Source organism: Nyctereutes procyonoides, unplaced genomic scaffold (genome assembly GCF_905146905.1).
Source record: "Nyctereutes procyonoides isolate TBG_1078 unplaced genomic scaffold, NYPRO_anot_genome, whole genome shotgun sequence".
NCBI lineage: Eukaryota > Metazoa > Chordata > Mammalia > Carnivora > Canidae > Nyctereutes > Nyctereutes procyonoides.
In genome coordinates, this window is record NW_026575051.1 from 36,864,420 (window position 1) to 36,876,570 (window position 12,151).

Genomic DNA, 12,151 nt, shown 5'->3' on the forward strand with positions numbered 1-12,151 from the left:
TTTTTAGGTTTTTTGTTTGTTTGTTTTTGTTTTTTGTTTTGTTTTTTTTGGTTTTTTTTGGGGGGGGGGGGTTGGCACACATACCATCTGCGGGGCTTAGTTTTAGCCTGTAGGAGGTAGCTGCCCGGTGAGCTGACCATCTAACACAGAATGTATCCCACCCAATCTGGTAGGTTTTCAGATCTGTCACATTTAAATACACTACAAAATAAAGAAAAAAAGAAATAGATTTACTTCACAAATAAAAACAAAAAAGCATACTTTTAATCATAACACAAAATTGAAACTACCACTGTGGCTGAAAATAAAAAGCCTAAATTTTTAGTATGTCTCCTTGTAAGAAACACACAGGAAAGATACATGGAAATGTAGTACAGCTAAAACAGACCCCTTTGCTATCACTAATTTTCAAGGGAAAGAAATTCCACATAGTCCCACTGGACACTACAAATAACAAATATGTCTCATGTAAAATTTTTCTAAAGCACTATCTTCTAAGTCCTTAAATAGCAATTCAGCACTTGGTGACAACAAAATCTATCTTTGGGCTGAGTCAATAATCATGGCATTTCTGTGAAAACTTTAAATTAAGTCAATGCACTTAGGTAATATATGTTTTAAGATCCTTTATCAAAGAAACTACACAGCATTCCAAAACTAATTTTACAGATAATTCATGGATAAAATCACACTTTTTATCTTTCAAAATTCAAGCTATATTTTACGAGAAATAAAAATATCACATATATTTTTGTATACTCAGTTATATTACTTATATGTTTGTTTGGCTGAACAAGAAGAAAGAGACACTTGCTTAATGCTGAGGAAACATGCAAATGTTAAGAAGAAAAAAAATTAAAACAGGTTGACTGACCTGGCAATTTGTACTACACTTTTTCTTACAACCATGAAAAGATATGTGACTCACATGTAGTGCCTTGATCCGTCAGGGGGACACTGAGTCCAGAATCATACTGAGCATAAACATTTACATCATAGGTGGTGCTAGGATTGAGATTGTGTAATGTATATGATGTCATTTCTCCAACAAAAACTTCCATGGGCTCATTGGAACCTTTAATAACAATCACAAAAGGACATAGAAATATTCCACCACCGGTCTCAAATTTTCCTTAAAATTGAGTAACTTACACTCAAATGATAGTATGAACACCACTAATTCCACGGCCTATTATGTACTTGCTCACTGTAGCACATGTTCCATTATATGGCGAATACAAAACTATAAGCAGAGCCTGAATTCCTCAACTCTAATTTGCAAAGTATACATAGCACAGTACCTAGAATGCAGTAGATATGTAATCAATGTTCCTTTAATGAATAAATTCAATCACACAATCAACTACCCTAAACCCTCAAGCCTCTTCTCTAAGTCCCACTTTGGCAGCATGGTGCTTTACACATAGTAGGTACTCAATTAACATTTTTCCAATTTATTGTAGAGATGACTTAAGAATTTCTGTCTTGGTCCTCATTCCATGAGTTCAGTTACTGAAGGTCCTCAGTTGCCAACACCTTCTTCTCTTTTCAGTTATCTCTCTTAAGGCCCATGTTTCCTTTCTCTTGTCCTCTCTCCCTTATCTTTTCCTAGCTCACACCCTTTTTGGGTGCATGGAAGATACCCTGGCACATTTGATACAAAGAATATTGTTCTTCCATTTTGCTAAGCATACAGACAGAACATAGAAACAAAGATAGCAAATCAGTTAATCAAGGTGATATCCATTTAGGTGTAAATGTCAATGGGAAGTTGAAAACAAGCCTGGCAAGGAATAAACTAAAATGCATATGCCCAAAATGGAATAACACCTTGACATAATGGGAAAATATAGAAATTTATATTGATTAAATATGCATTATTTCACAATCATAGTAATATACAGAATGTCTGGACACAGATTCCATTTGTGTAATTTTATGAGGCGGGCCAAACTTTTTAATCATGCAATTTAATGAGTCTCATCTACACCCATAGTAACAATGACACTTCAGATTATTGGCTGAGAACATTATTTCCAAGAATATTGCCTCTAGTGAGAGGGGATTCAACGTGACAACTGAACTACCAAGAGAATCTAATAATGGGGCATGCAATAAAGAGCTCCCTCACAAACAAATAACTCTCTAATGCATTTTTATGATAATAAAGATGTTTCCTTACCCACTGGCTTATACACAATTTTATATCCAAGGACCGGAGAAGGTGAAGGATCCCAGGATACCCTGAATCTTGTATACCATTCATCAGAGATGTGTATGTTTTGAGGTGGAAGCAGTCCCACTGCAAACAAATATTGGCACAGGTTACTGATCTTTCATTGACACCCAAGGAGAGCACAGAATTCTGTGAGTATTGATTAGGACTACTGATAGTGTGGTCCCATGAGAACAATTTAATAAAATCCTAAAATGCCCTCATCCAGAAAATAATTTAAGAGTTTTGAAAAGTTCAGGAGAAAGCTTAGTGGTTTTCCAAATTCAAACAGCAACTCAAGTTGGACTTAGGAACTGATGAATCCCAGAGCTATTATTAGGTTTTAAAATGCAGAATGAAAAAAAAAATAAAATAAAATAAAATGCAGAATTACAGAAACTATAAGAGATCTCATACCATTTTTAGCATGTTATAGATTACAGATGGTTGGAGCCAAAAAGCAATTTAGAAACTGTCTAGTCTAACCACCTTATCACATAAAGAAGATTTGATTTGCCCAAGACCACATAGCTACTTAGTGACTAAAATGATGTTAATTCCCAGAACCCTGTTGTCCTCCCCCAGCATAACTTAGAGCAAATCTTCATGGCTCCAGAGGTACTGCTTCCACCTCCCTTCCCTGTAAACCAATGCTATTAGACAGCATGCTGAGTAGTCACTGAGTTATTATATATATATATATATATATATATATATATATATATATGAATTCAACTTAACTTTTTTGCAAAAAAAAATTAAATAAAAAATAAATAACTTTTTGCAAGAAAAACTACAAAAGGCTTTGGCATATCCTGGAAATTTCAAGTCTGGTAAAGATCTTTTTTTTTTTCTTAAGATTTTATTTATTTATTCATGAGAGACAGAGAGATAGAGCTAGAGAGAGAAAGAGAGGCAGAGACACAGGCAGAGGGAGAAGCAGGCTCCATGCAGGGAGCCTGACGTGGGACTCAATCCGGGGTCTCCAGGATCACGCCCTGGGCTGAAGGCAGGCGCTAAACCGCTGAGCCACCAGGGCTGCCCTGGTAAAGATCTTTTATGTATTATTTATATATTATATATTTTGATAAGCACAAAATTCTGAAACATGCCATTTCCCCCAGAAAAGTACCAAAATATATTCTAAAACCCAAGGGAATGTGAAAAATTAAAAGTTGTTAAATTAAAATCATCTTGAATCACTAAATTGAGTCTCCATTGACTCATTCTTGTAGATAAAGAGTATCAGTAAATATGTAAATTCTTGGCCTGGAGAGACAGCTAAAACAACTCTCGTCATGCTTTTCCCTTGAGAGCTTTCAAATGTCACCTTTCCCATATTTTGTAATGTCAAGATTGTTTAAGCACCAAAAGTTTTGGGGAACCGAATGTAGCCAGGAACCTGACATCATTTACATAAGTGGATTTTTGCAAAATGAAGTGGAAAGAGGAATGCCAGTATTGGCCAGTAACAGAACTCAGACCTATAGCCCAGCCTGACTTTCTGCTAAACCATTGGCTTTCAATCTCGGCTGTACACTAGAACATAAGTGGATCCAGGCTATATCTCAGACCAATTCCACTAGTATCTCTGAGGGTGGTACCCCGGCATAAATACGTTTCAAAGCTCTTCAGATTATTTCAATGAGCAAAAAACTTGGAGAACTTTTGCTCTAAACAATAAGAACTTGACACCAGTGTAAGGTAGAAAGGGGCCCGAACACTGATAATTTTCTGTAAATTACTTGGTACACTAGAAAAAAAAAGGATAAATTTGTAAAGACAGAAGATGATTATCAATCATCTTGCTTTTTTATTTATGACTTGAGATTCTTTCAGGATAGTGGTTTTTACTGATACTACGTTGACTGAGTTAGCAACTACATCGTTTACTGATACCACACAAACTGAATCATTATTCAGAGAATATGCAATGATTTTCCAAAGGAGAAACAAAAATCATCTCAAGCAAAGCAAAATATGCAGATTTTTGTCTCCTTTCTCTCCTTTCAGTGGATGTTTGGAAAGTTAAAATACAAATTCTGTTCCCATATCATTTCGCCAAAATTCAAAATTCAATGTTTAATGTAAATGTTAATGCAGTATTGATATAGTATTTGGTATGCGTTGGTAAACGCAAAACTTAAAGATTATAAAAGGGAAAGATATTTACCAGTTCTTCCATTCCCTATTAGATGGCCTCCATCTCCATCTTCATAAACAGCAATAACAGTAATCTTATATGGAGTATCAGGTTGCAGGGGCTGCAGCATCACATTATTCCTTCTGCCTGGGACTGTGGTCTGTAGGGAAATTACAAATTAACGATCAGCTAGAGACAACATTGTTTTATATATTTTTATAAACAGACAACATTGTTTTATATATTTCTATAAACAGCAATGGTTTCTTAATGTTTTGTTTCTGGTGCACAATGCTCATGTCAAGGTCTACACTGCCTCTGTGTAGCACGGGAGAATGGTTTGAGAGTCAGAGAGATCTGAGCTTGAATCCCTGGTCAGCCATCTACCTCCTTTGTGACTTAGTGTCTCTGGAGGAAACTGTGAGGATGAAAGCTAAGAACATGCCTGACACCTCGGTGCACATTACTGATTATTGCAGCATGCAGCCCTATGTTTTTCTCCATCTCCCATTTATGTGTTACATTTTCATGCATCCCTGCAAAAAAATGTGCACCATGCAAGCCACTGTGGGCCAGGCATGGTGATAGCTGCTGGGAATGCCCTGGTGAGCAAACATGGACTCCGAGCCTACACTCAGGAATATCAGCCTGGCTAATGCTACTAGGTCGAAAAGATGAAAAACAGGAAATGGGAAATACAGTCAACTACCTCCATGAAGAGGAAGTAAACCAGATAAATCTCTCAATCTCTCTTCCAACCCTATGCTTTACTTCTACAAACGATGTACCTCACTTATGCCAGTGATTTCCAGCATAAAGTCCCTTGACTACAAATGGTGAACCGGGGGAAGAAATTATATTTTTAATGTTTTCAGAAAATGGGAGGATATTGAGTACTCATTCATGGAAAGGCTGAATAAACTCTAAGCATGAGCTTCTTTGCTTTGACAAACTAAATGTGGTGATATTGCTTATCTCATTTTGATGAGAAACTCTAAATGACAATTACATGTGTTTCTGATGAATAGGAAATAGGAGTTTGAATTAGAGTTTTACATATCAAGTTCAAATAGATTAAATATAACATGAGGATAACAAAGGGGGAATGATCCAAGAGGGTTTGTGACAAAATGGTTGTAAACCACAGACCTAACTGCTTTACTATCAACATTTTGTGTAACATTCTACTGACCTATCACTTCAATTAATCACTATACTTTTTAAAGAGTGGTGAGTTTTTCCATCCATAACAAATGGATATGCCTGGTAAGGGCTATTAGGAAGCTACAAGAAACCTAACTCTGGTTCTGGAGAGATAGTGTGACACACAAAAAGTTTGAAGCTAATATGAGACTAGGTATATTCCAATACCAAAGTGTAATGAAAAATGTTAAATTTAAAGAAAAGAAGCATCAGTTAGCACTTGAATACTTAAGGGGTATCTTGTAGAGAAATTAGATTTAAAGAAAGGATAGGATTTGGATGGTCACATCTTTTGAATACTAGTTTAAGTAGCTCAGAATATTATCATGTCTCACTAGGCTTAGTTCCTATGAATAGAATTAGGTGGCTTGAAATATGCATTTCATGCAATAAGACAATTTTTCAATCTGTCTTTAGAACGGAAATGAGCCCAAAGACATTGATTCTTTGTAACGTGGGAGGCCACATCAGATACACCTGGATGGTCCCAATATCCTGTCAGAGGATGTCATATAAAATGTGACTGTCACACAAGAATCAAAGACTCAACTGTAATCACAGTACACTCCCAAAGAAAAAAGCTTAATTTCATCTTCCAAACAGGTAAGAGATTACAAAACGTCCAACTAGATGAGAACCGGACTCACATATTCATCAATTGGATCGCCAACAGTGGGAGAATAAATGATCCTGTATTGCTGAACCGGCCCATCGGCATGATCCCAAGCTACAGAGAGGCTGTTGGTTGTTTCCCCAAAGACTCTCATATTTCTTGGTCCACTTCGTGGCACTAAATACATCAAAACACAATAAAGTTAGTTGCCAGCCTGTGAGCATGGTGGACATGGGGGAAGCGGGAAGGGCATAAAAGAATTTTACTTGGGTCAGAATAAGGAAGTTACTTGTGGGAGTTTCACATTCGCTAGGATGTTTACTCCCTTATGGTAAAACAAACACTTCCTATGGTTTTAATGTGAAACCATAAATAGTAGAAAGTGCTACACTTTTGGAGCTACGATTACGTGCTAAATTTTCAGTGACATGGAGCTAGGTTTGAACCTAAATATACAGTCTGGGAGAGAAAGGGATTATTTTAAAGTACAATAACCACCTCCCGTTTAATGAAACCTAGAGGCCGAGCCCTCACATTTCTAAAGTGCCCAGTTGGTACAGGGTGGAAGAAGAGAAAAACCCCTCCTTAAGTCTCAGGTGAGAAAATGGCTGAATGAAGATCATTCGGCAGAGATGGCAGTCATGGGCCTTTCACCTGAAATCCAACTGTGGGGATGCCCAGGCAAAAACCCCATGCCCGGACCTACCCTCGCCTGTGCAGAGGTGGAGAAAGCTCTCACCACCTCATTCACCACCCATCTCCCACTTCTCCCTGGCTCAGAGAAGCCCTGCCAAAGGAGTTACAAGGGAATGGGGTGGAGAAAGGATTTCTGCCTCACGCGTTCGGCCCTGGCCAGGGCTGGGATTCCCCTCTCCATCCGAGTAGAGAGCTACAATGTTCACAGAGTAGGGTGTGTCGGGAATCAGCCGCTCCAGGTGCACTGTGCGCGTGTTACCTGGCACCACAATCTGGAGGGGAAGAAATGCCAGATTCTGCTTGACAACAACTCAAATGCTTATCAAGTCTTTTATTAGTCAACATAGTGACATTTATAATAAAAAGCTGAGCCCGGGCACGTCAGAAGCCAACTACTCTGTTTCCTCATGAGATCTGACAAAGTCATACTGTTTATCCTCAGAAATTCCCCCTCCAAAAAAAAGTTAGTTCGTACTCACTAAGCTGATCAACATACTAAGCTATCCTTAGTAGCTTCACTTATCTCTCATTTATGTTTACTGTAAGAATTCTCAAATACAACATCCAGGGTTCATGATAGTTATGCACAGAGCATCCTAAATGTTAGACACACATAAGAGAAGGGATCCCCCATATATGATAGTAGGGAAGAGATATTGTGTTAAAATAGAGAACCACTCCATAAATGAGGAAGGGTAACATTGTCTGAGTAAGTCCTACCACACACAGGGATACATAAATCATTTGTTTATCTTTGTTCACCACCATTGTCCATTTTTATAAAGACATAAATCAGCCTATCAATTTACTTTCCCTTAGGTGTTCTGATTCTGATACTATTCTTATTCAAATTAGCAATTTCTGATTCTTACATTATCAATCTACCTATAAAATTGGATGATACTATGAATTGAAAATAAATTGGACTATTTGTAAGAGCCAGTGAAGGCAAACGTTATAGTTTCATAACGAAGACATTTCTATGTTACAACAAAAGCTCATATCAACAAGGTTTATCAATAATTTGTATTTACTACTAGGGTTTCTTAACTCAAATAGCTAATTTAGATTTTCCCAAAACTCATTTTTGCTAACTAACCCTATAGGTAGTATATCTTCCTTAAATCATCAGGAGCAACCATTTAAACATTATTCATTGTCATGTTTGCAGGTGGCATTATCACAGGCCAGAAACAAGACACAAACACAAGACAGTGTACATCAGGAAAGGAAGTTTCCATGAGACTCAGGGCCACAATGACAACTGACTTATTCTGGCCCAGCAGCCATGGCAAGAGATGCAGGGGAATCTATACAATTCTTTCACTGAACTCTAAGAGGACAAAATTGCTTACAGATTCTGAAGGTCTTGTGCCAGCCACAGGAGAATACACGATCCGATACTGCTGCACAGGCCCGGGCGCAGGGTCCCAGCGGACATCTAGGCTATTTGGCGTCGGATTGTACACTTGGACATTCCTTGCCAGCCCTCTCACCACTGAGGAAAGAAAAGCCAATACATATTTTATATTTTATATATGACTAGCTTTCGTTATCACTTCCCTAGGACTTACATTCTGTAACAGGATAAAATACTGTCCTCCTTCATTTTTCTAATTATCTACACACAAAAACAGATTAAAAACCTCCAACTCCAAATTTAGTCTAAGTTAGCCAATCTATGGCCTTTGTCTATATGGGAGCAAAGTTGTTGCCAATAAAAATAAGCTAGTAAAAGAAATAGTATTGGGTTGGCCATAAAAAGGACAAGGGATAAGGGACAAGAAACTGGAAAAGAAGCTTTGGTTTTCCAACATAGATAATGGAGAGATAGAGAAAAGTAATTTTATAGTGTCTGCCTTCTAAGTGCAAACTGACAACAGCTATGAAGCCCATCTAATCCAGTCAGCTGGTTTCAATCATTCATTCTTTCATTCATTCCTTCCTCATTCAAGAAATAGCTACTGATGTGTTCTGTGATTAAAAGAAAAGGCAAAAGGAGGGAAAAATAGAAGACATATTCAGTTCTCAATTAACTGCCCCAAGTGGGACTTAGAAAAATATACAAATTAAATCCACGTATTAACCCGAAAGTCTACTTGAGCCAATAACATCATCTTTCTAGAGCACTAATCTCTTACCAAAAGAAGCCACCCATACTTGCTTTCTTTTAGCCATCAGCAAGTATATCTTTAAAGCCAAAGAAATTATTTATTAGCATGCACAAAAGCCTGTAAGCAATACTACAAAGGACAGTAAAACCACTATAAACTGGTTTCTCTAGATGTTAACAGCAAATGAAAGCACACGGAATTTTGATGACCAAAAGCACTTCATCAGCAAACCAGAGAAATGTGCAATCAAGTAATGTGATAAACAATTCACACTATGAAAGTCAATTACAAAGCACTGCTTCACACAAATTTATAAAGCACAAAGCAAAGCAAAATGAACTTTTGTCAGAGAAAGAGAATGACTGAAATAGCATACTGATGATCATATGCACATTCATAAATCCTGATGGTATCATTTCAGAAGAAGAATGCCATCATAAATTTGTTACGTCCTACACCAAAATGTTACCAGTTGGTGGTGTTTGGAAGATAAACCATGGGTAATTGTTATATATTTAGTTTATCATTCTGAAATTCCCAAATTCTCTTAATGGGCTTATGTAGCCTTTATAATGAAAAGCAAAATTCATAAAGAAAAGCTACATTTTTCTTCCTTCTCAACTTACATGTCCTTCCAGTATCTGATGTGCGTCCTCCATCACCTTCAGTATAAACTGGAACTACTGTAACGGTGTATGGGGTATCTGGCTGCAGATTCCTAAGAATGGCATAATTGGTATTCCCAGGGATTGGTACCTAAAGATTTTAATAAGCATAAAACACTCGATTGGAACAAATTATAAAAGAAATCATACCTCAAACAATATAAAACTCAAAATATTAACTCAAGACCAAGCCCAGAAGCAAGTTCTGTAATATTGGGGTATAAAGATGTGCTCCATACACACTGTTAGAAGTTATAAAAACTTCTCTAGACCCCTACACTCACTCTAGGATCCCCCTTTGGAACTTCCCGAAATGATTACTTCCCCCAGCTCAATCCCCCACACACCCAGGCACTGAGGCAACAATATTTTACCCTTTATCAAGTTCTAGTAAATGAATATGAACTTCTTCAGCCCTAAAGCAAATCGGCTAGCATTTTTAGCTCAACTTTTAAATCACTCAACTATAGTTTAAGTAAACATGCATTTTTCACTACAGGACATAATTACCAGTTCCTCTGGACCACCTGCTGTTGGTGCATAGAAGAGCTTGTACTGACGAGGGTTTCCCTCTGCATGGTCCCAGCGAACATTCAAGGTGCTGGTAGAAGGGTCATACACTCTGAGGTTCCTCACAGTATTCAGAGGTTCTGCAATGCACAGAAGCCACATGACAGTGTGATCCTGACAATCCAGCACACTCAAAATGCAAGTTCCTTGATATTTTTCAGGCACCTCGAACATGGCAGGGATCCCATAATGGGCACCCTACAAATATTTGTTGAAGTAGTGAATAAATCAAAGAATGCCTATGGTAATATTCCATTGTATACATAGACCACATCTTCTTTATCCATTCATCTTTCGATGGACACCGAGGCTCCTTCCACAGTTTGGCTATTGTGGACATGGCTGCTAGAAACATCGGGGTGCAGGTGTCCTGGTGTTTCATTGCATCTGAATCTTTGGGGTAAATCCCTAACAGTCCAATTGCTGGGTCATAGGGCAGGTCTATTTTTAACTCTTTGAGGAACCTCCACAGTTTTCCAGAGTGGCTGCACCAGTTCACATTCCCACCAACAGTGTAAGAGGGTTCCCTTTTCTCCGCATCCTCTCCAACATTTGTTTCCTGCCTTGTTAATTTTCCCCATTCTCACTGGTGTGAGGTGGTATCTCATTGTGGTTTTGATTTGTATTTCCCTGATGGCAAGTGATCTGGTACACATATCTCCTCTCCAAAAGGTATTTTGGCCACAGGGTTGGGTTTTTTTTTTTCTTTTTTCATGCTGGAAAGTAAGAACTGTCTTTCTCCATAAACAGAGACAGATAACTCCAAGTAGATAGGAAGAGCAATTAATATCATTTTTAGATGCATTAAAATTTGTTAGCACAACCGTGTCACCCCATTGTTTCCAGGAACAGATGTGATTCTGTGGTATCTACTAAAGAAGCTAAATGAGCCTGGTACTTACTGGTCTTGCCTCTTCCTGTCATCCGACCTCCTTCACCATCAGGATACAGGGAGGACACAGTGATCGTGTAAGGGGTGTCGGGCTTCAGTTTCTGTAGGACAACACTGTTCTGCCTTCCCCCTATTGTGGTCTTGAGGAAAACAGGAATAAATGTTAGCCTTGTTCTCTGCATCTCACTGATCTGTTAGAGAAAGCTCTTTCGGGATCCCTGGGTGGTGCAGCGGTTTGGCGCCTGCCTTTGGCCCAGGGCGCGATCCTGGAGACCCGGGATCGAATCCCACGTCGGGCTCCCGGTGCATGGAGCCTGCTTCTTCCTCTGCCTGTGTCTCTGCCTCTCTCTCTTTCTCTCTCTGTGACTATCATAAATAAATAAAAATTTAAAAAAAAAAAAAAAGAAAGCTCTTTCTACAAGGGAGCTGAGACCCTGGCCAAAATCTGGAAACATATACCACAGTGAAGGTTTAAAATATATCTTATGGTATAATTTTAAATGCAAAATATGCACCTTAAATCATAAAAAGCATTCTAAGCCTTAAATCGGTGACCTCAAGAAGATACTTCAACTTGCTTGCCACCAGCACAGCAAAATTTCATCCAAAACACACTTCACAGATCTCTTCCCCACAAAGGTATTCATCATAAATGAGCTATGAAGGAGCTCTGAGATAGCAAAGAATTGCCTAGTATTACAAGCTCTACATCATTTGCTATTATTTTTGCTTTTTTACAGAGGTTTTTATTTGCTTTAGAAAACTCCTTAAAATGATTCAGCAAAAGATCTAAAACTTTGATGTCCCCCCCCCAAAACTGCCATCCTAACAACTTTAGCTGTGCAAACTATATGACTGGACCCTTTGCCAGACTACACTCAGGCTGGGGTTCCCAGCCATCTCTGTGATACCAGCCTTGTGGTATGAAGCTTTTCAATTTTCTCCAATTACATAGAGTTTGAATTTTTTTATTCATTGCTTATGGCCATCTAGCTATCTTGTTGAAAGAAAAACTTGTATGATTTGTTAACAATCTACCG

General features: G+C 38.1%; 1 protein-coding gene across 4 annotated transcripts in view; it reads right to left on the reverse strand.

The window, feature by feature from the left end:
• The window catches only part of COL12A1 (collagen type XII alpha 1 chain), a 117,318-nt gene that overhangs the window by 38,327 nt on the left and 66,840 nt on the right, over positions 1–12,151 (reverse strand). For all 4 annotated transcript variants that reach the window (XM_055329689.1, XM_055329690.1, XM_055329692.1 and 1 more), the window contains 10 exons: positions 11,122–11,251; positions 10,160–10,299; positions 9,611–9,740; positions 8,226–8,368; positions 7,013–7,142; positions 6,209–6,351; positions 4,389–4,518; positions 2,183–2,302; positions 929–1,075; positions 85–201 (listed from right to left, as the gene is read on the reverse strand). In XM_055329689.1, coding sequence (XP_055185664.1) covers positions 85–201; positions 929–1,075; positions 2,183–2,302; positions 4,389–4,518; positions 6,209–6,351; positions 7,013–7,142; positions 8,226–8,368; positions 9,611–9,740; positions 10,160–10,299; positions 11,122–11,251 — 1,330 coding nt within the window. The remainder of the gene's footprint in view (positions 1–84; positions 202–928; positions 1,076–2,182; positions 2,303–4,388; positions 4,519–6,208; positions 6,352–7,012; positions 7,143–8,225; positions 8,369–9,610; positions 9,741–10,159; positions 10,300–11,121; positions 11,252–12,151) is intronic.